The sequence below is a fragment of the Chiloscyllium punctatum genome, chromosome 31, assembly GCF_047496795.1.
Source record: "Chiloscyllium punctatum isolate Juve2018m chromosome 31, sChiPun1.3, whole genome shotgun sequence".
NCBI classification, from domain to species: Eukaryota; Metazoa; Chordata; class Chondrichthyes; order Orectolobiformes; family Hemiscylliidae; genus Chiloscyllium; species Chiloscyllium punctatum.
The window spans coordinates 72,187,828-72,215,341 of NC_092769.1; the positions used below are offsets into that span (position 1 = coordinate 72,187,828).

The window sequence follows — 27,514 nt, forward strand, 5'->3', positions numbered from 1 at the left end:
TATTCATTCAATGCCCTTCCAATATCCTGTGGCTTCACACACAGGTTGCCCCCTTGGTTCCTAATTGGCCCTACTCTTTCCCTAGTTAACCTCTTCTCTTTAACATATTTGTAAAATATGTTAGCATTCTCCCTAACCCTGTTCATAAATTCTTTTTCATGCTCATTTTTGCTTTCTAATTGCTTTAAGTTCCCTCTTGCACTTTCTAAATTCCTCTAGGACCACAGCTGAATTGCTCCCTTTAAACTTACTAAAAGCCCTACTCTTCTTTATCCAGTCCTGATTAGTCCTAGACATCCAAGGTTCTCTGAACTTATTGCTTGTATATTTCCCTCTAAAGGGTACATGTTAAACCTATACTCTCCCCACTCCTTTTTGAATGACCCAATCTACTGTGGCCAGATCCTGCTTTATTTTAATAAAATCAGTCTTCCCCCAATCCAAAGCTCTCTTTTGCAGGCCGTCGTTTTCCTTGTCCAGAACAAATTTGAACCATGCCGTGTTGTGGTCGCTATCACTTAATTGACTATGATAGGATAGAGTCGAGAGTGGGATGCTGGAAAAGCACAGCAGGTCAGGCGGCACCCAAGGTCCAGGACAATCAACATTTCAGGCATTTATAATTCGGACTGTGCTCGATCTATGATTATAATGATAGCAATACTTAGTATTAACATATAAAAATAGTGTTACTCTGAAGTCTGAAGATAGTCCTTGACTTTGCCTTCTTGACCAATCTGTAAAGAACCCAAACTCATAGAGTGGAATTGATAAACCACATGATAAAAAGGTACTTGTCACTGGACACTTGTAGCATTCTATGAACAGACCTCTGATGGGAGAGATGAGAGAATGTTGGACATATTGCAGTGATTAGCATGAGGGTTAAAGGAGCCACAGAGAGTCATAGAGTTGTACAACACAGAAACAGACCTTTTGGTTTAACTCATCTATGTCAACCAGATGTTCTATATTAATCTAGTCCCATTTGCCAGCATTTGACCAACATCCCTCTAAACCCCTCCTATTCATATAGCCATCCAGATGCCTTTTAAATGTTGGAATTGCACCACAAATGTCCTCTAGCAGCTCATTCCATATACACACCACCCTCTGCTTGAAAAGGTTGCCCTCAGGTCCCTTTTAAATTTTTTTCCACTTACTTTAAACCTATGCTCTCTACTTTAGGAGTCCCCTATCCTGGGGAAAAATATCTTGACTGTTTACCCTATCCATGCCTCTTATAATATTATAAACTCCTATAATGTGGTTTCAATCCTTTTGTTAAATGTGAGTGTTGTTTCTGCCCTGCAATCCCTTTTTATTTAAAAAAAAACTAGGTGTAATGATGATTGAGTGAGTGAAGTGAAGTGAATAGGGGCTGCAGCATTGCTGATTGAACACTGCCCAAATTTGGTGCTGCATTTTGGAAACGCAAATCAGGGCAGGACTTATACATTAAGGTCCTGGGGAGTGTTGCTGAACAAAGAGACCTTTTGAGTGCAGGTTCATAGTTCCTTGACAGGACAGTGGAGAAGGTGTTTGGTATGCTTGCCTTCATTGGACAGTGTATTGAGTAGAGGAATTGGGAGGTCATGTTGTTGTTGTACAAGACATTGTTTAGTCCACTTTTGGAATATTGCACGCAATTCTGATCTCTCTGTATAGGAAGGATGTTGTGAAACTTGAAAGAGTTCAGAAATGATTTACAAGAATGTTGCCAGGTTTGGAGGGTTTGAGAGAAAGGCTGAACAGGCTGGGGCTGTTTTCCCTGGAGTGTCGGAGGCTGAGCGATGACCTTATAAAGGTTTATAAAATCATGGGGGACATGGATAGGGTGAATAGCCAAGGTATTTTCCTTGGGGTGGGGAAGTCCAAAACTAGAGGGCATAGAAGGTGAGAGGGGAAAGATTTAAAAGGGACCTGAGGGGCAATTTTTTCATGGCGGGGGGGGTGGGGAGGGTGTGTGTATGGAATGAGGAAGTGTTGGAGGCTGGTACAATGACAACATTTAAAAGGCAGCTGGATGGGTACATGAATACGAGGGGTTTGGAGGGATATGGGCCAAATGCTGGCAGGTGGGATTAGATTAATTTAGCACATCTGGTCGGCATGGACGGATTGGGACCGAAGGGTCTGTTTCCGTGCTGTACAGTGCAGCTCTTATGATTCCACGTTATTGCCGCGCTTCTGGGATTTATGAATGAATGGATGGAGGCGGGAGCGTGACGTCTTAAACACGCGTCGCAGCGGAGGGAGCTGCGCCGGATGTGCTGGCATGTCGATGATGGCGGATCTCGATGGCGGCGCTGAGCTTTGCTCCGTCTCCGTGGTCTCCTGCCTGCTGCTGGCTTGCAGCTACGTGGGGAGCCTGTACGTGTGGAGGAGCCAGTTGCCCAGGTAACTCCCCATGTTGAAAGCGCGTCCGCCCCCCGCCTCCAACATCCCCTCACCGTCTCCCCGCGGTGGGCTACCCTTGCCGCGTGGTGGGGAGTTTGTTGCCAGGGCAACGCCGGGGTCTTCTCCCACTGCAATGCTGTGCAGAGGAAGGCGAGAGAGAGAGAGAGCAACTTCATCTGTGCTTGCTAAGCATTTGCACAATTAGCATCCATGCATGCAAAAAGAAAGTTGCAAAGAGTTTGCATTCTTCTATCAATTGAATTTCTTTTTTGAGCGAGAGGAATATAAAAATAAAAGCAGAAAATGTTGGAAAATCTCAGCGGGTCTGGCAGCATCTGTGAAGAGAGAAATCAGAGTTGGCGTTTTGGGTGCGTTGACACTTCCTCAGAAAGGGTCGTATTAAAAACCAGTGGAAGAATTAAACTCCCGTTGGGGGAAAAAAAAAATCCAGCAAATTCACAGTGAATCTGGCAACATCCGAAGTGACGAGTCGCAACAAATTTGACTGAACCGTAGTGAATAAAATCAGAAAGAAGTGTGGCTGCTGTAAACGGGGAAACAAAAACAGAAATTGCTGGAAAAGCTGAGCAGATCTGGCAGCATCTGCAGGGAAAGTCAGGAGTCACACGACACCAGGTTATAGTCACAGAATCATGGAATCCCCACAGTGTGGATACAAGCTATTCGGCTCAATAAGTCCACACTGACCCTCTGAAGAGCATCCCACCCTATATTTTCTATGGCTAATGCACCTAACTTGCACATCCCTGAACACTAAGGTGAATTTAGCATAGCCAATCCAACTAATCTGCACATCTTTGGACTGTGAGAGGAAACCATAGCACCTGGCGGACACCCAAGCAGGCACAGGGAGCACGTGTAAACTCCAAACAGATAGTCGCCCAAGGATGGAACCTGGGTAGCTGATGCTGTGAGGCAGCAGTGCTAACCACTGAGTCACCGTGCTGCCCCTTTGGAACACTGCTCCTTTGTCTTTCACCTAGTGAAGGGGCAGCACTCTGAAAGCTTGTGATTTCAAATAAATCTGTTGGACTATAACCTGATGTTATGTGACATCTGACTTTGTCCACCCCAGACCAACAGCCACACCTACACATCTGTGAAGGGACAGCAGAGTTAATGTTTCTGGTTCAGTGACTCTCAGAACTCGGTTTGACCTGAAACGCTAACCCTGGTTTCTATCCACAGAAGCAGCCAGACCTGCTGAGCTTTTCCAATAATTTCTGTTTTTGTATATGATCTTTAGGGCTTTTGACAGAATGGCTGTGGTGTGCCAGTTATGGGAGAATCTAGAATTAGTGGTCACTTTTTAACAAACAGGAGTTACCCACTTGATTGATGAGGCAAAATGTTTTCTGATGGAGGGCCATGACTCCTTAGGAAGTTCTTCCTGAAAAAAAGTCATGGGAGTGGTGTCCTTGACTATTTTTAAACAGAGGTGTGTAGATTCTTGATGAATTGCGTCACTCACAAGTATTCACTTGCTCCACCACCAATGCTAAGTAGCAGTAGTGTGTTCTGCGTATAGGATGCACTGTGGAAATTCTCCTGAAGCAGCAGCTTCCAAATTCAGAACTGTTACCATCGAGCTTGTTGCAAAGGCAAGGGTCTTTCCCTACCACAATGCTGTGCAGAGCCTACCATACATAGGACCACTAAGTACCCTTCCAAGACATTCACCCTCCTGACTTGGAACTATATGCCATGTCTTAATCTTCACTGGATCTAAATTATGGGTTCTCCAACTGCATTGTGGGTGTACCTACACCAAATGGACTGCAGTGGTTCAAGAACACAGTTCACCACCACCTTCACAGAGGCAACAAGAGTTCGGGAAAAAACTGCTGGCCCAGCCAGCAAGGTCCACATTCTGTGAATGAATTTTTTAAAAACCAAGTTGTGAAAGCTTATTAATAGACCTGAATGTTGATTTCAGGTTATGAACATATTAGCCATGACGTTATTGCAACTTCTTTTGTGTGTTGGGGTGGTTGCTTTCGTAGTTCAGGACTTGGTCTGTGTGAGTGGCTTTCCTGTATACCTTTGTGGTGAATTCTCTGTTCGGTGTTCTCTGTACCATCACGTCTAGGAATTGGAGTTGGTTGTGCTTTTCTTCCTCTCTAGGGAATCGGATTCCTGTGAGTGTGGCGTTGATGATCCAGTCTGTGTTCTCTATTTCTGTGTTTTTAATGATTACAAAGGTGTCATCCACATATCTGACCCAGAGTTTGGGTTGAATTTGCAGTAAGACTGTTTGTTCTAATCTTTGCATTACTGCTTCTGCTACGAGTCCAGAGATGGGTGAGCCCATGGGGGTGCTGTTGATTTGTTCAGGGACACCATCACACAAACCGGCTAAAGAACTACAGCAGAAACTGAAATACCTGATCAGTGGATCCAGACACACTATACAATCAACACAGGAATTCTTGGACATCATGAGAAATACACACATAGACAAGGAAGAAATCATGGTCTCCTTCGATGTAACGGCACTGTTCACCTCTATTGACAAAACCCTAGCCAGAGAAACATTAGCCAACCTGCTGGACATACAGACCAGACAACACGATGTTGAACCTATCAACAAAGACGGCATACTCAAACTACTGGACCTGTGCCTCACAACACACTTCACATTCAACAACCAAATATATGAACAAATCAACGGCACACCCATGGGCTCACCCATCTCTGGACTCCTAGCAGAAGTGGTAATGCAAAGATTAGAACAAACAGTCTTACCGCAAATTCAACCCAAACTCTGGGTCAGATATGTGGATGACACCTTTGTAATCATTAAAAACACAGAAATAGAGAACACAGATCGGATCATCAACGCCACACTCACAGGAATCCGATTCACTAGAGAGGAAGAAAAGGACAACCAACTCCCATTCCTAGACGTGATGGTACAGAGAACACCAAACGGAGAATTCACCACAAAGGTATACAGGAAAGCCACTCACACAGACCAAGTCCTGAACTACGAATGCAACCACCCCAACACACACAAAAGAAGTTGCATCAAGACACTATTCAAAAGGGCCACAACACACTGCAGTACACCAGAACTGCAAAAAGAGGAAGAAGAACACCTATACAATGTATTCGCCAAAAACGGATACCCTCGCAATTTCATCAACAGATGCCTAAGGGAGAGACAACGGAACGAGGACATGCCGCAACCCAAAGGACTAGCCACACTACCATACATCAAGAGCATTTCCGAACTGACAGCCAGACTACTGAGACCACTAGGACTCATAACAGCACACAAACCAACAGCCACTCTCAGATAACAACTCACCAGAACGAAGGACCCGATACCCAGCATGAGCAAAACCAATGTAGTGTACAAAATCCCATGCAAGGACTGCACAAAACACTACATAGGACAAACAGGAAGACAGCTAACGATCCGCATCCATGAACACCAACTAGCCACGAAACGACACAACCAGCTACCCTTAGTAGCCACACACGCAGATGACAAGCAACATGAATTCAACTGGGACAACACTACTATTATAGGACAAGCCAAACAGAGAACAGCCAGGGAATTCCTAGAGGCATGGCACTCATCCACAGATTCAATCAATAAGCATATCGATCTGGACCCAATATACCGGCCACTGCAATGGACAGCTGGAACTGACAACCAGAAGCGACAGATTCAAACCACTACAAATGCCGGAGGAAAGATCACAGAAGCGCTTCACAGGAGGCTCCCAAGCACTGAGGATGTCACCTAGACAGGGGACGAAACGTCTGCAACACAAATTCCCAGCTCGGCGAACAGAACCACAACAACTATTTAGATAGACACCTCAAACACCATAGTATACAAAGCTTTAGCCCAACTGCTGAAAAATGGATTTAGAATGGATGGATGTTTGATGTGACCAGCACAGACACAAGGGCTGAAGGTCCTTTTTCTGTACTGTAAAAAGAACTATGACACCATGATTTTATTTTCTATCCTTTTGGTATACCACTCCTGGTTTGTTATTTGACAAAGTAAAAGTTTCAGAGCCTGCCCTCTGACATGCAAACTGCAGTCAGTGACTGGGGGTTAGATTGTCTGAGAGAGAATATCATGACGTAGTTTGTTTTCCAAGATTGAAAAGGCATAATTGTTGAGACAATCAGAATTGCAAACCCTAATGCAATAAAAAAACATTGCACAATGGCATGCGGTGGTTAGGTTAGCTGGTGCAAAATAATTTATCTAAGTAATACCAGACTTGTAAAATGAATTCCACCCTCTTCCGGGCAGAGTTTTGCAAGCCCATGATTATCTATAGGTGTTTCTGGCTTTTGTGATTGAAACAGAAATATCTTAAGGATTCAGAGATTTAGCAATCTGTCTCTGTCCTTCAAACCAATAATGATTAGTATAATTGAACAAAGAACTGTGGATGCTAGAAATTTTAAAAGATATGCTATTGCAAGATTTGTTTGTTGATAATTTGTGCTCTTTGGAATATTCTGGAGTGGAGGAAATGAACTGGAGAAATTTAGGCTTCCTGTTTGGAACTGTTCCAATCGACTTCCTCTGACTGCAACCAAAATAGCACTCGACATCTGTGACTGTGGAACATTGTCTGTCCTTGAGCTGACTCCAGCCTTTTGGTAGAGGGCTAAATCTTCCTCATCCAGCAACCCTCGTCCATTCTCCACATCAGTATGTTGTCCTCACTTTCTTCTGACATTAACCATTCAATTGTAGCCAGGACTTCTCCAGCATTGGCTTCTGTTTGTGCACCTGCATTGCCAGACTGTCCAAGATCTCATGTCAGTCCCTCCTTTTTCCTCCTCTACATGCTGACCATTGCCCTGGCTCCCCCCCTGAAGTGGTTCACAAGATATCACAAAATCCCTACAGTGTGGAAGCAGACCATTTGCCCATCGCATCCACACTGACCCTCCAAAGAGGACCCCCCCCCCCCCGAACCCTATCCTGCAATTCCCATGGCTAATCCACTGAGTCTATACATCCCTGGACTCTAGCACAGCTAATCCACCTAACCTGCACATCTTTGAACTGTGGGGTGAAACCAGAGCACACAGAGGAAGCTCATGCAGACACAGGGAGAATGTGCAGGCTCCACATATACAGTCACCTGAAGGTGGAATCGAACCTAAGTCCCTGGTGCTATGCGGCAGCAGTGCCAACCACTGAATCAACCTGCTGGCCCTCGTATACTGTGATTGTCAAAATGTTGTGTCTCTTCTGTACCTGGAATACAGGTCCCTCCACAAAGTTGTTTTTGTCTGAACAAATTCCTTTTTTTTTTTTGCGTTTCACCAGGGATCATCCGACTGTGATTAAACGGCGGTTCACCAGCGTCCTGATCGTCTCGATGCTATCTCCGTTGTGGGTCTGGACATGGCGGCAATATACAGGTTTCAAGGTACATCAGCCCTCTTATTGCCCTTGTGGTCCTGCATACCATCAGTGATCGGTGAATCAAATGCTGTTGAGACCTTGTGGCACCTCCAATTCAGCTCTCTTGAGCATTGCTGATTTCCACTGTAGAGCTGTACAGCACAGAAACAGATCCTTTGGTCCAACTTGTCCATGTCAACCAGATGTCCTTGTTTAATCTAGTCTAATTAGCCAGCATTTCACTTCACCATTGGCAACTGTAACTTCAGCTGCCTGGACTTTAAGCTCTGTGTTCCCCTCATGAAACTTCTCTGCTACTCTCTCTCTTTTGCTCTCTCATAACTCTTGGACTGAGCCTCTAGGTAGCTTCCCCTAATGTCTACTTAACTGTCTTTGATAAAGTTTCCATTAAGTGGTTTGGGACTTCATATCATGTTAATTGCATCACATAGATGCAAGTAGTAGTTGGTACTGTTTAACTGTCCATTTGAGTGAGGCACCTTGCAAGATTTTAAACATCATGCACAGTGGCTCCGAAACAGACATCAATCTGTCGGATTGGGTTGCTGATTTTTAGTTTGCAGTTGCTCTGTGCTCAGTAACATCGATGGGGTTCTTCAGTTATCCTACTCTCATGAAGAACGCAACTCGGAAAATCAGAGCTGACAGGTTTTATGGGCCAATGGGGAACCTGCAGTTTCCCGTTGCAAGTGTAGCATCACAGAGTCAGCCTTAAATATCCCGCTTTATCCTGCATCCTAGTTATTATTGAGGAGCCAAAGCACCTTCAGAATTTCCAATTTTAGCATTCCAATATTTCATAGAATCACGGAATCTCTATACATGGAAGCAGACCATTCGGCCCATCGAGTCCACACCGGCCCTCTGAAGAGCATACCACCCAGACCCACCCCATCCCTATAGCCCTGCATTTCCCATGGTTATTCCACCTAGCCGACATATCCCTGGATACAACAGGCAATTTAGCATGACCAATTCACCCTAACCTCCACATCCTCAGACTATGGGAGGAACCTGGAACCGCAGAGCAAAGCCGCACAGACACGCGGAGAACATGCGAACTCCAGACACAGTCACCCAATGCTGGATCGAACCTGGATCCTTGGCACTGAGAGGTAGCAGTGCTGGCCACTGTGCCACTCCCCTGTTTGGATTCGAAGAAGTCACTTAACAGGATATTGCTTTCTTTTTAAGCTAACATGTCATGCTCTGCAGCCTCTGTGCCATTATACTAGCTTTGTCCTGCCCTGTTGGAATGCTAAATGTCTGTCTGATGTTTCAGTTGTGTGGCTTGGCACTGATGAATGCCCTGGAGAAAAACTCTTTCTTTTTAATATTATGTATTCACTTAAAATTGTGCTTTATCCATGGAATCACAGACTTATAATGCTGCAGAAGGAGGCCATTCAGCGTATTGGTTCTCTGTATTTTAACTTGGTACTATTTCCATGTAACCCCCCCACACTGTTTCTATTTGAACAATCATCCACTGCCCTCAATTAAGCCTTAACCTCTGTCCAGGTAGTACATTCCATACACCAACCACTCACTGTGTTCAAATTTTTTTTCCCCACACCTCTCAAATGCTTCTTTTGGAAAACACTTTAAAACCGTGCTCTCTGTTTCTCAATCCTTTTGCGAGCACGAGCAGTTATTTCTTGTCCAGACCCTTTACAGTTTTGGCAACTTCAAACAAATCTTCTTTTCCAATCTTTCCTCATGAATGAAGTGTCTCCTCCCTGCAACCATTCTCCTATACCTCTTCTGCAATTTCTCCAGTGCATTAGCATTCATCCCATATTGTGCCCAGTTGCAATATCTCAGTTGAGGTCTAACCAGTGAAAGCAATAAGTTCTTCATAGTGTACCTGCTCCTGAATTCTGTGTCTCTGTTTCCAAAGCCGAGAATACTCTGTTCTGTTAACAGCTCCCTATACCTTTCCTGCTGTCCTTAATAACCTGTGTGCATATACGCTCAAGTCTGCCTGCACCTGCATGCCCTTTAGAATCGTGCCCTTTACTTTATATTGACTGTTCTTAGTACCAAAGTGTATCACCTCACACTTGACTGTATTGAATTTCATCTGCCCACTTCACAAATGTCCTTTTAAATTTCTACATCGCACTTTACAATGCTCCCAAGTTAGGTTTCACCTGCAAACTTTGAAGACATGTCCTGCACACCAAGATTTAGAATCATTTATAAAAACGTCAGGAACTCCGTCGCAATCTTTGCTCCAGCCCCCAAAAGTACCCATTAACCATTATCTGCTGTTACCTATCCCTCAGCCAATTGCATTTCCTAAGTTGCTGCTATTCCTTTCATTCCTTGACCAATGACTTTTCCCCTCATCCCAGACAATCAAACAAATTTGAGTGGCTGGTTCTCAGTGACCAAGCAAGCAGGCCCCATCTACTTTATTGCAATTCTAATGACCCCACTGTACTGTGAGAGCTGAGGTACAAGCTTGATGGATCCATCTCTGGAACTGTTTCAAAACCCTGCAGTAGGGTGCTGTTTGGGTGATGCTGGTTTTGAGCACAGGGTTACTGAATAACACAGCACTTTTTTTTTATATATGTTTATTGGACAAAACTTTTATGCTTTTACAAAAAAAAACCCAAAAGTTATAAAAGTACAAAAATACATAAAGTAGAAATAATACCACATTATTATATTACGGTATTATTAACAATAAACTACCTACCACTCTTTGGGATGCAATCGTCTCATATTAACTAAACCCAAGTTAAAATAAACTCAAATTAAATGAGATAGTATTAACTTAAATTACAATCCAATAAAATTAAATTACATTACTATGCACTACATTACTCTACTCCACTCACCGCCCCTCCACCAAATCTCCCGTCCATGGGAGCAAAAGTTATTATACCCATGTTTATTAGGCCTCCTTCCCCCGGGGTCCCCGGACCACCATATACGGCCCTCGTGGCTATGTAAAGGCCCTAATCAGTACCGCCGATAGGTCCATGTCTATGTAACTTAGGAAAGGCCACGTCTAATAAAACTGCTCTGTTCCATGGTGCACCATACTCATCAGATAATTTTGGGGGACATGCTCCATCACAAGCCTGCGCCATACCACAAGACCTGGATGTTTCTCTGATATTCAGTTCATTAAAATGTTCTTCCTCGCACAGCGTGTAAGAATGTTAAATAATCTCTTCCTGTGCTCACCCAGCGAGGGCAGATTCGGTAGTCCCAAAAGAAGGGTTAATGGATTCGCCTTAACTTCAATTCCCAGGATCCTCTCCAGCTCATTCACAATGGCACCCCAGTATCGGTGAATCTTGTAGCATGACCAAAAGCAATGTGTGAGGGTGCCTATGCTGATTTTACATTTGGGACATTCCGGAGAAGATAACACAACACTCTACGACATCGCGGTACTTCATAAACGTAGCAGATCTGACTGGTTGCATGTTTTGATTAGACAGGTCCATCGCTGCTGATGCTAATGGGGGTCCATCTGGAGGGGCTCTTTGCTGCTGCCTGCCTTCCACTCTTACTGACCATGGTGAGTGAGCAAATGGAATAGGTAAAGTCTGAATGGTACTGTGGGAATGTAGGTTGGCAGACTTTTCTGCGTCGCTAGAAGGTAAAGCAGTTCTTTTTATGTACTTATGCAGAGAAGTTATGTCTCTAGAATGTTGGCTAGATCAGATTTGAGTATTATATGCAGCCTCTTGTCTCCTTATTTTAGCAAGGATACCGAGGCATTGGAAGATGCAACAAAGACACACCTAGATAATGACCAGAACTGAAGTTATTAGAAAGACTAAACAGTGTGGTACGCCTTCCTCAAAAAAGAGAAGGCCGATGGCTAACTGGATAAATATCTTTAACATTTGTCAAAGTTTTTGAAAGGGTCGGCATGGAGAAAATGTTTCCACTTCTGAAGGGTATTGTGGAGGAGATCCACAATAAAGACATTGAGAGCGGAAAGTCCCATTTTACAACCAAGTCATAGAGTTTTACAGTGCGGAAACAGGCCCTTCAGTCCAACTTGTCCATGCTGACTAGATATCCTAAACTGACCTAGTCCCATTTCCCAGCATTTGGCCCATATCCCTCTAAACCCTTCCTATTTACGTACCCATCCAGATGCCTTTTAAATGTTGCAATTGTACCCACCACCTTTTGCAATCCATTTCATACACGGACTACCTTCTGCGTGAAAAAGTTGCCCCTTAGGTCCCTTTTAAATCTTTCACTATTACCTGCTTTCTGATTATTTCAAGAGCACGTTAACTCCAGAAGACTATCTTCAGTGCAGGCAATTCACTCCTTTCCTGACTTCAACTTCTATGCTCTTACAGAGTCATAGAGTTGTACAGCATGGAAACAGACCCTTCAGTCCAACTTGTCCGTGCCAATCAGATATCCTAAATGAATCTAGTCCCATTTGCCAGCATTTGTCCCATATCCTTCCAAACCCTTCCTCTTCATGTACCCATCCAAAAGTTGTAACTGTATCTGCCTCCAATACTTCCTCTGACAGCTCATTCCATACAGGCACCCTTATCTGCATGGAAAAAGTTGCCCCTCAGCTCCCTTATAAATCTTTCCCCTCTCACCTTAAACTTATGCTCTCTAGTTATTGATTCCCCAACCCTGGGGGAAAAAAAACCTTGTCTATTCACCCTATTCACGCCCCTCATGATTTTATAAACCTCTATAAGGTCAACCTCAACTTCCGATGCTCCAGGGAAAAAAGCCCCAGTCTATCCTGCCTCTCCCTGTAACTCAAACCCTCCAATCCCAGCAAGGTCCCTTTCTGAACCCTTTCAAGTTTCACAACATCTTTCCTATAGCAGGGAGAGCAAAATTGTATGCAATATTCTAAAAGTGGCCTAACTAATGTCCTGTATAGTTGCAACATGACATCCCAACCCTACCCTTCATGTCCTGACCAATGAAGGCAAACGCATCAAATGCCGCGTTCACCACTCTGTCTATCTGCGACTCCACTTTCAAGAAACAGTGCATCTGCACCCCTAGGTCTCTTTGTTTGGCAACACTACCCAGGCCTTATCATTAAGTGTACAAGTCCTGCCCTGGTTTGTCTTTCCAAAATGTAATACCTCACATTTATGTAAATTAAACTCATCTGCAACTCCTTGGCCCATCTGATTAAGGTCCCATTGTACTCTGATTACTGGTCACCTTCACTGTCTACTACGCCTCTAATTTTGGTGTCATTTGCAAACTTACCATACTTCATACATCCACATCCAAATCGTTTATGTAGATGATGAAGAGCGGCAGACCCAGCACCGATGCTTGTGGCACACTGCTGGTCATCAGCCTCCAATCCGAAAAATAACCCTCCACCATTACTCTCTGGCTTCTATCTTCAAACCAATCAGCTAGCTCCCCCTGGATTCCATGTGATCTAACTTTGCTCATCTACGATGTGGAACTTTGTCAAACACCTTGCTGAAATCCATATTGTTGAATGGCAAGACAGAATTCTCGCTAGGGAGTTGCGAGAGTGCCATTTACATACACTAGCATGCTTTAACACCTTGTTATATCATCTTGTCTCATTTTGATATACGATTTCCCATTCTCCCACTCGCCAGATAGAAACTAGACAACGACAATTCCCGACAAAGTCTGTGAGGGTACCTGGTGACTTCAGCTTTCTCTTACAGCCTTCCATCTTGTATACCAAGTCCCAGTATCTTCTTAGGGCATGCTGTATGGGCAGCGACTGCATACTCCCCTGTCCATTAACACCTCTAGGTCTCTGTTGGCAAAGTGATCTGTGGATTTCCTTCAGTCTGTCACGTCTGGGGTGATTGACAGGAACTGTGAAGGGCAGTTGCACATTGCCAGTGCTTGTCCAGGTGCTCAGCTGGATTTCGAAGGTGGAGAGTGTGCCAAGATTCCCGTGAAGTCAAAGTCATGGCTAGTACCTCTGGCTGTGGCAATTCTGAGAATTTGACAAATAGGTGTGTACTGCATTGGGAAGATAAACAGGCCAGGGCTGACTTAGGGACACCCTCCTGGAGCTCACCAACTTTGACACTTAAGCCAAATTCTGGTAGCACTCAGCCCTATTTCTATGTGTCTGGCAGGTGCTGTTCTTTGGGCCATTGATACAGCTGGTCATGGACTATCCATGGGATTTCCTCGAAGGGATGAAGATGGTTCTCGGTAAGCTTGTGCGTTTAGTGCCTAGATAAGATAGGATTGTAGGAACTCATTCCACACATGAACCACTTTGTTAAAATAAAATTGTGCCTTGTGTCCTTTTCAAATCTTTCTTTTTCTCATTTTAAAAATATGCTCCCGATTCTTGAAATTCCTCCACTCTAGGGAAAAGATACCTGCCATTCACTTTATCTATACACCACATGATCTTATAAACCTCTATACCTCTAACCTTCTTCGCTCCAGTGAAAAAAAGGTTCCAGCCTATTCAGCCTCTCCTAGTAACTCAAACCTTCCAGTCCCAGCAACATCTTGCTAACTCTTTTCTTCTCCAACTAAGTAATGTCCTTCCTGTAACAGAACTGGACACGGTATTCCAGAAGGGGCCTCATTAACATCCAGTTGAATCTCTACATAACATCCCAACTCCTACATTTAAAAGTCTGAGCAATGAAGGCAAACATACTAAATGATTTCTTCACCATCCTATCTAGATGTAACGCAAACTTCAAGGAATTACATACCCAAACCCCACGGTCCCTCTGTTCTACAACATTACCCAAGGCCCTATTTTTAATTTTATACGTCGTGCCCTTGCTTTTTTTTAAAAGATTAGATTCCCTACAGTGCGGAAACAGGCCCTTTGGCCCAACCAGTCCACACCGACCCTCCGAAGAGTAACCCACCCAGACCCATTTCCCTCTGACTAATGCACCTAGCACTATGGGCAATTTACCATGGCCAATTCACCTGACCTGCACATCTTTGGAATGTGGGAGGAAATCTGAGCACCCGGAGGAAACCCACACAGAAATAGGGAAAATGTGCAAACTCCACACAGATGGTTGCCTGAGGCTGGAATCAAACCTGGGACCCTGGTGCTGTGAGGCAGCAGTGCTTTCCACTGAGCCACCATGCTGCCCAAAATTTTGTTTTACCAAAATGCAATACCTTACATTTATCCAAATTAATCCACTCCTCTGTAGTTGGGAATCAAATGCAAACTATCTTGACCACTTAAAGGATGCATTGACAGGAACCAGACAGTGAAATAGCTGCTTGTTTCTTTGTCAGGGTTTAGGAGATTGGATGTTGTGGTGGCTGAAAGAGAATTATAGACTCTAGATAAAGGAAGCTGGCTAACCTTTATTGGTCACACGTTGGCTTTTCAGCTGTCAGACCTGTGATCCAGTCAAGCTCAGACTGAATTCTACCCCGTCAGCTGCTGAACTTCCCTCCGCCAACCTCAGCGAAAACAAAATCAACCATTCTTTTGTTGCACAGGGGAATCTTGCAAAAAAGCCTGCAGTTCCCTTCACGCGCAGGAGTAGAAGATTGGGCTGCCAACTCTAGTGGGACTTCTTCCCGGAGGTTTCATTAGTCATCACACTGCCTTCAACCACCATGCTCTGCGCTTACCCTGACATTGGTCGCCCCTGCATCTCCCGGCTTATGGGGAAACGAACAGACTGCAGGGATGATTCTTGAATGTCAGTCTGTGGTGATTGTAACAAGGTCAGCCAGCATAGAATATGAGTTCCCTGACTGGGGCTGTTAATCCGGTCCAATCAGGGAGCCCTGGCTGACAGATGAAAAGGGGAGTGTCAAAAAATAAGCACTACCGCAGTTAGGTGGTCGTGTGGGGGGAAAAGAAAAGGGGGGAAAAAGAAAGAAAAAAACAACAAACAAGTGTCAGACATCTTGTTCACTCCAAGAGCTTGCTCTGAGGGAGCTAGACCAGTGTCAAGGACTCTCCCTTGTTTGTGAAAAGAACAATAAATAAATAATCAGGAGTGTCAGACCTCCTGTCACGCGGAGTGCTGGCTGTGAGGGAGCTGGATCAAAAACAAATAAAACGGGGAATGTCAGAGATACTGCCACTGATAGCTGACTCTGAAGAGGCAGTACTAAAGTAAAGGACTATTCACGTGTAAGTAAAAGGGTGACTTGGTGATGGAATGCTGGCCTCTCTGGAGTTTTATTTTACAGTCAAGCAGGTATTTATTTTCTCCCTTATCTCTGACATTTAATCGATTAACGTATTCAAGGAAAATTAAAACCGAGTGCACAAGTATTTTTTGATAATAATTTCTGCTTGGTTATATTTGCAGCAACATCCTGGATGTGAAACTTTAGCCCCAGGACATAATCCTGGAGGATTGACAACCCTAAGTCAAAGTATTTCATTGGTCACGTATTTCCCTAAAGACCTTCATGTAGTTGTGAGAAGGTGCTACATAAATGAGGTTATTCCTTTCGCCTAAAGTGAAGGCAGAGTACTGTGGATGCTGAAGATCGGAAATGAGAAATGAAAGTGCTGGATAACCTCAGCCAGTCTGGCAGCATCCGTGGAGAGTTAACATTTCGACTCTGGTGTAAGTCTCCGTTAGAATCCGATATCTTGAAGTGGCAAGCCACAGGGATGGTCAGAGCCATGCTTGTGAACTGAGCAGGACTGTCCTGCAAAGTCAACAAAAGTGAACCAGCAATTTACACGTGCTACTTTTGATCTAATTCTGTGTTCGTTGTTCACAATGCAGTTTCCTGTGCACTGGGGAGACCAGACGTAAACGGGTTGCTTGCCTTCAGTTCCAAAGAAAAATCGTACTGAACCCGAAATGGTAATTCTGTTTCTGTCTCCACAGATGCTACCAGACCTGCTGAGTTCCTCCAGAACTTTGGTTTTATTTCTATGTTTCACCCGTGTGGCTCCTTCCAGTTTTACCTTAGCTCTGCCCGTAAGCTTCTCAACCTTCATGACTTCTTGGACTGTGGGCCTCATCTCTTCCTTTCAGACTGCTTTTCAAAGAGATGATTCTGGATTAGCTGATCTTTTCATCCCAGAGCAAGGAGGTGCTCTGGTAAAGCTGGTGAGGGCACCTATGGGGAACGTCACAGCATTAAAGCATTCCTTAAATTCCAGCAGTTGTGGAGAAAAGGGCTGGGGAAGGGGGTTACGGCTAAGCCCTTTCAGACAGCCAGCACACCTACCACAAGCCAAAAATCACCCCCTGACAGTAATCCTTTCCACTTGCCTATCACTAGTTCCCTCAAGTTATTGATCATTCTTTGTGCAAAGATCTCGCCCAGTCCCAAATTTATCTTTATAATACTGTGTTGAATTTTCCTAATTTAACAGTTTAGCTCAAAGTGTCAACTTGCACCAAGTACTAGAAATTCTCAAACCAACACATTGCTGCTTAGGCATTCTACCTCCGTTGTAAATTGGCTGCTGCATTTCCTAATTTGCACCAGTGACTACACCTCAAATGTTTCATTGACTTCTAATTGCTTTGGAGCATCCTAATCTCTCGAAAGGTGTGACATAAATACTAGTTCTTCTTTTTTCTGGATGCCTTGAGACGCTGACCCTCCATCACCTTTGTACGAAGATGAAAAAGCAAAGTTTCCTTAGTCTTTTATCTGGACCCTGCTGATTTTTCTTTTAAGTTTTATTGTCATGTGTACTCAGGTACAGGGTACAAGAATACAGTGAAAAGTGTGCAATGTCACCACATATGACACCATTTTAGGTACAAAGTAACTCGATACAAAATCTTAGAATTTTTTTTATATACTTCTAAAACTAACAAGTTCAGCATTACAGTTTTCTTAGTATAAAAGTAAAAGAAAATTTCAAATGTTACAATCCTTTCTTAAGCCAAGGTCCTGCAAATACTTCAAACTGCGTTTTTACCAGCCCAGTCTCTGCCACGACTGCCACTGTCACCATGACCGAGTTCAAAAGACTAAAGAACGAAAAGAAAGAAAAGAAAAAGAATGAGAAAAGGAGAGATAAAGGCAGAGGGAGCAGATAGTCTCCAGTGAGGAGCACTACTCTGCCGCCATCTTGCTCAGAAGTCTTCTCGAGCCAGTGCTCCTCACAATACTTTCTGTACCTCGGTAGCAAGGACAATCAAGATGTGATTGTAATGTCCGTCGCGGACAAAGTAGCCCCTTCTTTAGGAACCTGGTACACGGTGACCGTATGCTGAGTGCAAGAAGTAGGAGAAAGTGAGGACTGCAGATCAGAGTCGAGAGTGTAGCACTGGAAAAGCACAGCAGGTCAGGCAGCATCTGAGGGGCAGGAGAATCGATGTTTCAGGCATAAGGGCTTTTGCCCGAAACATCGATTCTCCTGCTCCTTGGATGCTGCCTGACCTGCTGTGCTTTTCCAGCACTACACTCTTGATACTGAGTGCAAGAAGTGCTGGGGCAACTTCAATGCTACCTCATAAACTTGTATTGTCTATTATGTTGAAAAAGACAAGAGCAGCATATCCATGAGAACAACAGTTCAAGTTCCCCTCTATGTTTTCCACCATCCTAATTTTGGAAACGTATTGGACTCTGCTTCACTATCACTGGTTAAAACCTCTGAATTCCCCACCTAATAGTTTTGTGGGACATCTTCACCACATAGTTTGCACCATCCAAGAAGGCAGTTCACCATCACTGCTAACTTTTCCAGTCATGCCCACATCCCTTCAATGAATTTGTTGAAAAGAAAAGTCCTTGTCTAATGCTTTGTGGATCTTTCCTCATTCAGAGAATAGTTAAATAGATGAGGGAAGTGTGTTCATCTGTCCCTGACAGGTAACATGATGTGGAGGTGCCAGTGTGGACAACATGGGAAATGTCAGAAGTGGCACAACACCAGGTTAGAGTCCAACTGGTTTATTTGAAATCACAATCTTTTGGAGCGCTGCCACTTCATCAGGTGACAAAGGAGCAACGGTCCAAAAGCTTGTAATTCCAAATAAACCTGATATCGCGTGACTTCTGACAATTTAACATGTTTCTGCTGTCTGTGTTCACTGAGAGAGATCAGGCTCTCGTAATTTCGCTGTTGTTTCTTTCCTAGATCCACAGTTTTGGGTGCAGTGCGTGGCAGACATGCGTTGGATGAGGAATCAGGTGGTGGCTCCCCTGACGGAAGAGCTGGTGTTCCGGGCGTGTATGCTGCCAATGCTGGTACCTTGCACTGGCCTTAGCCGTGCCATTGTCACCTGCCCGCTTTTCTTTGGAGTTGGTGAGTGAGTTTGACCGGGTGAGTGCGATGTTACCTTCAGGAGAGAAGGGGAAGTTGGGAACATGTGAGGGGCAAACATCCAGCCCTAGGCGATTTCTGAAGTGATGTGCTTACTAGTTTTTGGCTCCGGGTTCAGTTCTGAAAGGAGCCACAGTTTGCTCTTACCCTGATGTCCATTTGTTTGTGACTGGAGGACATTCAACATTGATTAATAATTGTGTATCAGAATAGCCCTGGTTCACTTTCTTCATGTCAGTTGCTTGTAGCAGGCTATGTTTTGAAACAAATGGTCTGCTTATGCAGAGAACTACCGGTATATGAGGTGTCTTGCTGCAAGACGTGGATAAGGTAGAAACTTGCATCCTTTCATTCGAAAAAAGAAACAAGTGAGCAAATATCTGAATGTAGATGATAAAGGCAGTAAGTGGAAATTGATGTAACATTTATGTCTCTATTAATTGGAGATGGCTATGCAGTAAGTTAGGTGTACAACCTTAGGCCAGCACTCCAGGTGATTTGTCACGTCACTGAGCAAGTAACCATTTCGTGATTTAGAACATACTGACTTTGGTTTCACTGTATTAACGGTGCTATACAGACCAATGTGCTTCATAGGAACATAAGCAGCAAAGCTTAACCAAGCCAAAGAATAGGCTTGATTACGAAAACGTATGGTCAAAGGCCACGTCTTTAGGAGAACTTTAAAGTAGGAGAGGGAATTGGATAGGTTTAGGGAGGAAATTCCAGAGCATGGGGCCTAAACAGCTTAAAGCACGGCCATTAGCAATGTGGTGGAGAGAGTGAATATGCCCAAAAGGCCAAAAGTCAAGGGGGAAGGCCCTTTCAAAGAGTTTGAAGCCTGGAAGAAGTTAGAAGTAGAGTAGCATCTTAACGTGGATGAGAGTTTTAAAAGTGTTCCAGGGACTAGGTCATCGAGCACAGTGGTACTGGATGAATGGGATCTGGTAAACGTTAGAATAGAATGATGTGTGTCACCTCCCCACCACAACGCCCAGATCCCCCTCCAGCACAGTCTAACAGCTCAGCCAGAAAGACAGTGAAAAGTTAAGGCACGTAGACCAGGAATGTCCCCAGTTTGACCATCTGTCCTGGGTTTCCTGATCTCAGTTGGAGATACGGTTAAGGCCGTGATGTCTCTTTGTCAGGGGAGGAATAGACCTGCCCTCCCATTAGATTCCTGCTGCTGTTTATTAACTGTGAGCACTGGCTTCCTTCTGCCATCCACACAACAGTAGCTAAAGGACAGGCTCTTCAAAAATGCCTTGGGAGCTGAGGTGTAGCTCAGAGAGACTTGCTGACAAGGAGAGAACATTTTTTTATTTTTTTGACAAATTTTGGTTCCCTTTCTCCCCCCAGCTCATTTTCACCATGTGATCGAGCTCCTGAAGTTCAAGCAAGGAACCATCACAGGAATCTTCCTCTCAGCAGGTACGAAGACATTGCCAGCGGAAGGGAGAAGGATTTGGATCAAACCTTTGGTTAAGGTGATGGTGGGAGTGTGTATAGTGGAGCTGGGCACATGCTTCTTCGGTCATGAGATCTGGCCACCACTGACAAAGCCAACCCTTGCTGCCCATCTATAAATGCCCTTGAACTGAATGGAATGCTAACTCACTTCCGAGGACAGTCAGCAGACAACCACATCACCATGGGTCTGGAGTCGCGCGTAGTTCAGACTGGGTAAGACTGGCAGATTTTCCTCCATAAAGGAAATCCGTGAGCCAGATGGGTTTCTACAACAGTCTATGGTTGTTGTGGTTGCTGTTACGGAGACTCACTTTCAATCCCAGATTTGCAAGTGGGATTAAATGCCACCAGCTGTCACACTGGGATTTGAACCCATATCTCCAGAGCATTAGCCTGGTCTGCAAATAATGGTCCAATGATTTTTACCACTGCGTCACCACCTTCCTCAATATTGCTGAGAGCATGTGATAGGGGTGGGCATACCATTCAGGGCAGCCTTGACTTTGGTTGATGATGTAAAGTGGATGATATTGAATCGGGTGCCTGTTGTATATCTCTGCCACTGAGGCTGTCTTAATAGTAACAGCTCAATGGATGAAATCACATTATAGAATCCCATTGAATCCCTATAGTGTGGAAGCAGACTGTTTGGCCCACTGAGAGCACACCGACCCTCCGAAGAGCATCCCACCCAGACCCACCCCTCTACCCTATCCTCAACCCCTCATTTCCCATGGCTATCCCACCTAGGCTACATAATTCTTGGACACTGTGCAATTTAGCATGGCCAGTCCACCTAACCACCTCATCTTTGGACCATGGGAGGAAACTGGAGCACCCGGAGAAAACTCACACAGATGCAGGGAGACCGTGCAAACTCCTCATAGACAGTCGCCAAGGATGAACTTAAACGTTGGTCCATGGCTCAGTGCTAACTACTGAGCCATCCTGCTGCCCATATATTGATGATATTCCATTGGGATTTTTAATAGGTACCAGCCTATTATTTTAATTGGACTAACAAGGTTGACATGGTCGGGATGGTTCCTCTTGTGAGTGAGTCCAGAACAAAGGGGACACAGTTTTAAAATTAGGGGCTGCCTTTTCAGGATAAAGATGAGGACAATTTTATTCTCTGAGGGTTGTGCAACTTGAGAACTCTACCACCTCCCAAAGAAGCAGGGTCATTCAGTAGTTTTTCAGATGGTTGTGGATAGGTTCTTGTTAGTTAAGGGAAACTAAGGTTATTGGTCGGGAAGATGGGGATGTGGGATTTGAAACACAAATAGATCAGCCGTGATCCTCTTGAATGGTGGAGCAAGCTCAAGTGCTTGAACTTCTGTTCCTAATTTGCATATTTGTAGCAGATTGAGTAAATTGCCAGAAAGTTGTTTTCAATTCATTTTTGAGATGTGTGTGTCACTGGCTGGCCAACATTTATTAGCCATCCCTAGTTGCCCCCTTGAGAAGGTGGGGGTGATCTGCCTTCTTGAACCACTGCAGTCCACTTGCTGTGGTTGACCCACAATGCCCTAGGGGAGGGAATTTAGGATTGTGACCCAGCAACAATGAAGGCATGGCCGATATATTTCCAAGTCAGGATAGGGAGTGGTTTGGAGGGGAACTTGAAGGTGGTGGTGTTCCCATGTATCTGCTGCACTTGTCCTTCTAGATGGAAGTGGTCGTGGGTTTGGAAGGTGCTGCCTGAGGAACTCTGGTGAATTTCTGCAATGCATCTTGTAAATGGTACACACTGCTGCTACTGAGTGTTAGTTGTGGGGGGAGTAGATGCTTGTGGATGTGGATTCAATCAAGTGGGCTGCTTTGTCCTTGATGGTGAAAGGCTTTTTGAGTACTGATGGGACTTAAATTGGATTTATCCACTGGATTTGGATAATCTCCATCCCAGAGTGTTGAAAAATGTGGCTGCAGGGACGGTATAGTATTGGTGACCATCTTTCAAATTCAACATGCTGTGGAAATGTTCCTGTCGATCGGAAGTTGGCAAATCCAACGTGCTATTTAGGAAAGGACGGAGATAGAAAACAAAAGGCTACAAATCTGTCAACCTAAAATCCATCAGAGACAAAAAGCTAGAATCCATAATAAATGATGCAATAATAAGATGGTTTAATGCAAGGTAGATTTGCAACATGGATAGAGCAGTTTAAAAAAAAGGCCTTAATTTTTTTTTAATTAATGCAAATGTGTTTATTTTTCTTTTTCCCCCTTCCCAGCTTTCCAGTTTTCTTACACTGCAGTGTTTGGAGCATATACCGCATTTATTTTCATCAGAACAGGTCAGTGTATATTACCATTAACACTTACCACACATCACCGCCTCCTTTCTGCCTCTCCATTTGTGTTTGAACCAAACTCCTCTGACTCCAACTCATTCCTTCCCGGAGACTGGGAACTGTAGAGCTCTTCGGTTTCCTCTCCTTTCCATCCCATCCGTAATCTTCATGCTTGCTGGTTCCTCAGTTTATTTTCCGTCAGCACATTTTTGTCTTCCATCGGAGTAATGCGTGTGGTTTAGAAAAATGAATTGATCAACGGGATTCAGCTTCTCACCGATAAATGCAGCACCTAAGTAGTCAGGCTAAGTAGACAGGGGTTGAATTGCAAGTTGTATTGTGTGAGAGAAAGCACCCAGTCTTGTTCCTTCACCATCTCCATCACCGAGAAAACAGGTGCTTGACAGATAGAAAGAATTGGTGAGTCACCTCCCTCAGACTGTTCAGTGTGTCATGATGTTTGAACTCCAGTTACCCTGATTTGACCACAGCAGTGAATTCCCCTCCCAGTCAGTACGCCATTGTCTAAAGAGTGTCTAATGGTTTATCTCCAAGCAGTTGGGCAGCTAAGTGGAGATAGAGAACATGACCCTCACTCCTCTCCCACAAGGCTTTTGTTCCTGGTGTGGCTTTAGCAGATGGGTTGTCCCGACTCTAAAATAGTTTTGGAATCCAGAAGGTTCAGAATGCAAACGTGTAGCCATCTTTGATGGTACTCCCAGGTTATTGGTATGTGACTTCAGTCTTTTGTTCTTTTAGAAAAAAAAACTAAGTATTCTCAGCAAGGGAAGTTTATTTTTGGTATAAAGTTTGGTTTCCCAACAGATCAGTTTCAGCAGAAGGGCCTGAGGAGTACCTGCATGCGGCCTGCTAGTATGTCCTCATATGCTCAGTGCCAGGAAGGAGCTCCTTTGAAGTTGAGGCGCCTTGGTGAACAAGTCACCTTTCCATTGTTGTGACATGCTGTTTATTTTCTAGGTCATCTGATTGGTCCAGTGCTGTGCCACTCATTTTGCAACTACATGGGATTCCCAGCGATTGGTGCTGCCCTCGAGCACCCTCAGAAACTCACCATCTTTTTCTTCTATGTACTGGGAGTCATCCTTTTCTTGCTGTTGCTGTTCCCCATGACGGACCCCTCCTTCTATGGGAGCCTTGCCATTTGCCACTTGACCAAGCCAGACACCAGCACTTCAATCTGCACTTGACCCCAGCTGCGGACTTGTCTGTTGCATCTTTTTTCTCTCTCGCTCTCTCTCTTTCTATTCTCTCTTGCTCTCTAACATTCAGGGAACTCTCCGTCCAGGAGCTGGCAAGTGGATTGGGAAACGTCTCAGGAATTTGGGAGTCTTGTTTGCGAATCCGGAATGGATGGAAGTGGGGAAGAGGGGAAGGAATACCAAAAAAAAACAGTACTTGAAATGGGGTGTTTTAGGAGTTTCCCTTCTCGGCTACGAGGGGAAAGAGCAGAATTCCTCAGTTTTGGTACATTTTAATACCCAGTCACCCCCACCTCCCCCTTGAAACTGATGCCTAATGAGACAAACTGTTTATTGAGAGGAGTTGGCCCCTGCCCCCCCCCCCCCCCCCCCCCCCCCCAACCCCACTCAGACCACATCACATTTCAGAACTCCAGGCTTCCGACCAGTACTGTGCCCACACCATTGTTTCAAAATCTTGCTAGTTTACTGGTCACTTCTTGACCTAACTGTTGGAAAGAGAAGTCCCATTGTAATCACTTCCTGCCATTTACTCACTGCAAGCCTATACCTCGACATGACCAAGTCTCCACAAGTCAGGATTCGCTGTTGCTCAGACCACAACTTGTGTGTGTATATATAATGTGGGACGTTACAATTTTCTGGAATTTTGGCCTGCTTCTTGATGGGTTGTGATGTGCTTTTTGGACCTGTTTTAAATGTTTTTATATTGACAGCGTGGCTTGTGCTGGGTCTTTGCCTGATAGCCACCTTAAGGAGTCTGTCTACCTGGCAGGATGTTCTGCTCCTTGAGACCAGCCGAGTGAAAGAGGAGGAGTGCTTTTCGTTCCCCTCTCTTGATAAAGTCAGGTAGTTGATCTGAGGGGGTGGGGATCCCTTTCCATAGTGAGGTTTAAAGCAAGTATTGGAATTGAATTCGGATGGACTGTGTCGAATGGCCCTCACCCTCAGTTATTGAAGAATTTGGGGATATCACTGAATTCTGACCATTGCTGTTATGTGGGACCCTACTTTGTTCTTTCCATTTACATCAGGAATGTACCAGCCCTTGTTTGTATCACTGTGGCTCATGTAGGCTTGAGCCTTTGGGTGCCTTTGAGGAGGGGTGGGAAGGTGAAGGTTTGATGCAGGGTCAGACCGCTTACAATTTAAATCTGTGCTTGCATTAATTTGCAATGTTGCTGATGTGACAATGTTCTAATTTGGATGTCATCTATTGAGTGAGGCAGTGGGCTGACGACAGGCCTTTGCACAGGCTGTCGGGTGGAAACAGAGGTTCAAACAGAGCAGAGACCAGCCCACAGGAAATTAAAGCGCACTGTAAGGAATGTGCTGGCTGGACATCGAAGCCTTATTTTGGAAGGCCTTGTGTGAGCCATGGCGAGAGGTTGCATTTTGGGCATCCCCTCGGCCAGTTCTCTTGCAGCACTTCCAATTTCTCCACCTCCAGTTCACTTGAGCAGTTTAAAACTGGGATATGGGAAGAGTGAGTGTTTATTTTTAAAGAAAAGAATTGTGCTTGGGGGAGGTCAGATGAGAAACTTTCACACAAGGATGCAGAGCAGGTCTGAGAGTGTGGTCTTGCGTTTCCCATTCCATGCAATCTACCTGAAGAACATGAGCTGTTTTCCAGTATTAGCAAGTGTGTGGGCGAGCCTTTGAAAGGCGAATTAAAGAAAGACTTTTTAACGTCAACTGAATTATAAAGGGAGTATACATTGGCAATATAGAGAGCATAAGTACAATCTGATAAGCTGACTTGTTCCTTCGTTATAGGAGCCTTATTTTACGGAGCCTGATGCATTGAGGCATCATCTCAGTTGTTGTTTTATCTTGTTATTTTGTGTGTGTGTGTGGAAGTTACCGCATTTTAGTTGTTAAATCCTGCCACAGCCTCATTCTAGGATACTGTGAGGAAAGTTGGCAACACCTGGTCAACTGCCTCATGGCTGTCTGAAGTTGCCTCTTTAATAATTCCATCTGATTCAGTGGTAGTCAAAACCCAGAAGGTCCTGGTTCAAATCCCACCCACCTCAGAGGTACATCGCAATGCGTCTGAACAAACTGAGTAAAAATAACTTTAAAAGCCTCCATAAGCTAAATTATCCACGGACTCTTCACTCACGTTGGGAACTGTTCAAGTTAACTACACCATTTCCCATTTGGGGCTGACTTTCCTTTCGGGCCACCGATTGGCTCATTTCAAAATTGCCGGGACCTGCGCATCAGGGATTTCGGTTCCCAGCTCTCCTCCCTCCCTGGCCGGCAAGCTTAGAATCTTCTCCCCACCACCGAGGCAGCAGCGATGTGAGACGGGCCACTGCAAAGCCATCAGAAGAGGAAGGAATTGTCAGGCGCTGTAAATACTGGAGAGACACCAGGTTTGTGGAAAGGCGAGCATGTTGTAGTTTAGACTGCTGTAACGTACACTGAAGTGCAGCAGTGCTTCCTCTGTGATGTTAAGACCCCCCCCACCTCCAACACCATCCCATCCTCACGGATGGAAAAGAAGTATATTTGCCTACCCTCTGAGCGCAACCAATTCAATATTTACTTATGTCTTCTTGCAACCCAATTCACTAAGGTAAGTGCACTGGAAGCAGTCCTTGTTTTAAGCCTGCTGAGCCAGCCCTGGACCAGTGTCCTTTGTGTGTCTGTGCTGGTTTTCCTAGGAAGAGGCTGTCTAGTTCTGCAGTCTGTCTCTATAGCTGTCCCACCAACTATATATACAAGGTGTAATGCTCGAAACCTTGATGGTGCTGAATTTGTCACCAGCCAGTTAGCGTTTAGAATTCTGTCAACGGCGACCTCTCTTTGACCTCACTACTGAAAAATATGTCTACTATCTTTTGCTGAGGAATTGATCCTCTGAATCTATTCAGAAGTAAATATTTTTTCTAACACAAAGCTGCAGAAATGTTTGTAAATCAAGCAATATATATATTTATATTTTCTAAAAGTAACTATTTTCCTGACAAGTGATTGTATAATGAAAAACCAAGAGGTTTTAAGAGTTTGACTTGAAAAGCAAAATGGAGCTGACAATCTTGTACTGTATCATGTAGGATATAAATTTCTGATTTTAAAGAAAAAAATAAAATGAAATAGTCTGTATACATGGAGCCAAGTCTTCACTTTACTGCGGTTAATAATATGTGTCTGACTCGTGTGCGCATGTGCATTGGTCTACTAAGAGTTTACACGCACATCTGAAGGAACAGAAGGAGCCCAGTTAGTCCTTTAAGCCTGTTGGGCATTCAGAGTTCATGGCTGATCTGTATTCTATCTCCATCCAATTGTTCCTTAATACCCTTTTCAGAACCATGTACAAAGCCCTTCAAATGATCTGCAAACTAAGGTCGTGCATTAGTTCCCTTATGCTTTGTTTCAATTTGAAAATAGCCACAGCACAGTTTAAAAAAATAGGAGCAGGAGTAGGCCATTCAGCCCATCACGCTTG

The 27,514-nt window shown here is 44.4% G+C and overlaps 1 protein-coding gene across 2 annotated transcripts; it reads left to right on the forward strand.

Moving 5' to 3' along the window:
• Positions 1-2,271: 2,271 nt before the first annotated feature.
• rce1a (Ras converting CAAX endopeptidase 1a) lies at positions 2,272-27,158 on the forward strand. 2 transcript variants are annotated; one of them, XM_072551014.1, is made up of 8 exons: positions 2,272-2,400; positions 7,736-7,838; positions 11,296-11,375; positions 13,942-14,020; positions 18,882-19,049; positions 20,427-20,498; positions 22,775-22,837; positions 23,813-27,158. In XM_072551014.1, the coding sequence occupies exons 2-8, from the start codon at positions 7,814-7,816 to the stop codon at positions 24,040-24,042; spliced, it is 717 nt and encodes a 238-aa protein (XP_072407115.1). In that variant the 5' UTR covers positions 2,272-2,400; positions 7,736-7,813; the 3' UTR covers positions 24,043-27,158. The 2 variants fall into 2 exon arrangements, with proteins under 2 accessions (XP_072407115.1, XP_072407114.1); XM_072551013.1 differs by having other exon boundaries at positions 2,278-2,400; positions 11,292-11,375.
• Positions 27,159-27,514: the final 356 nt, after the last annotated feature.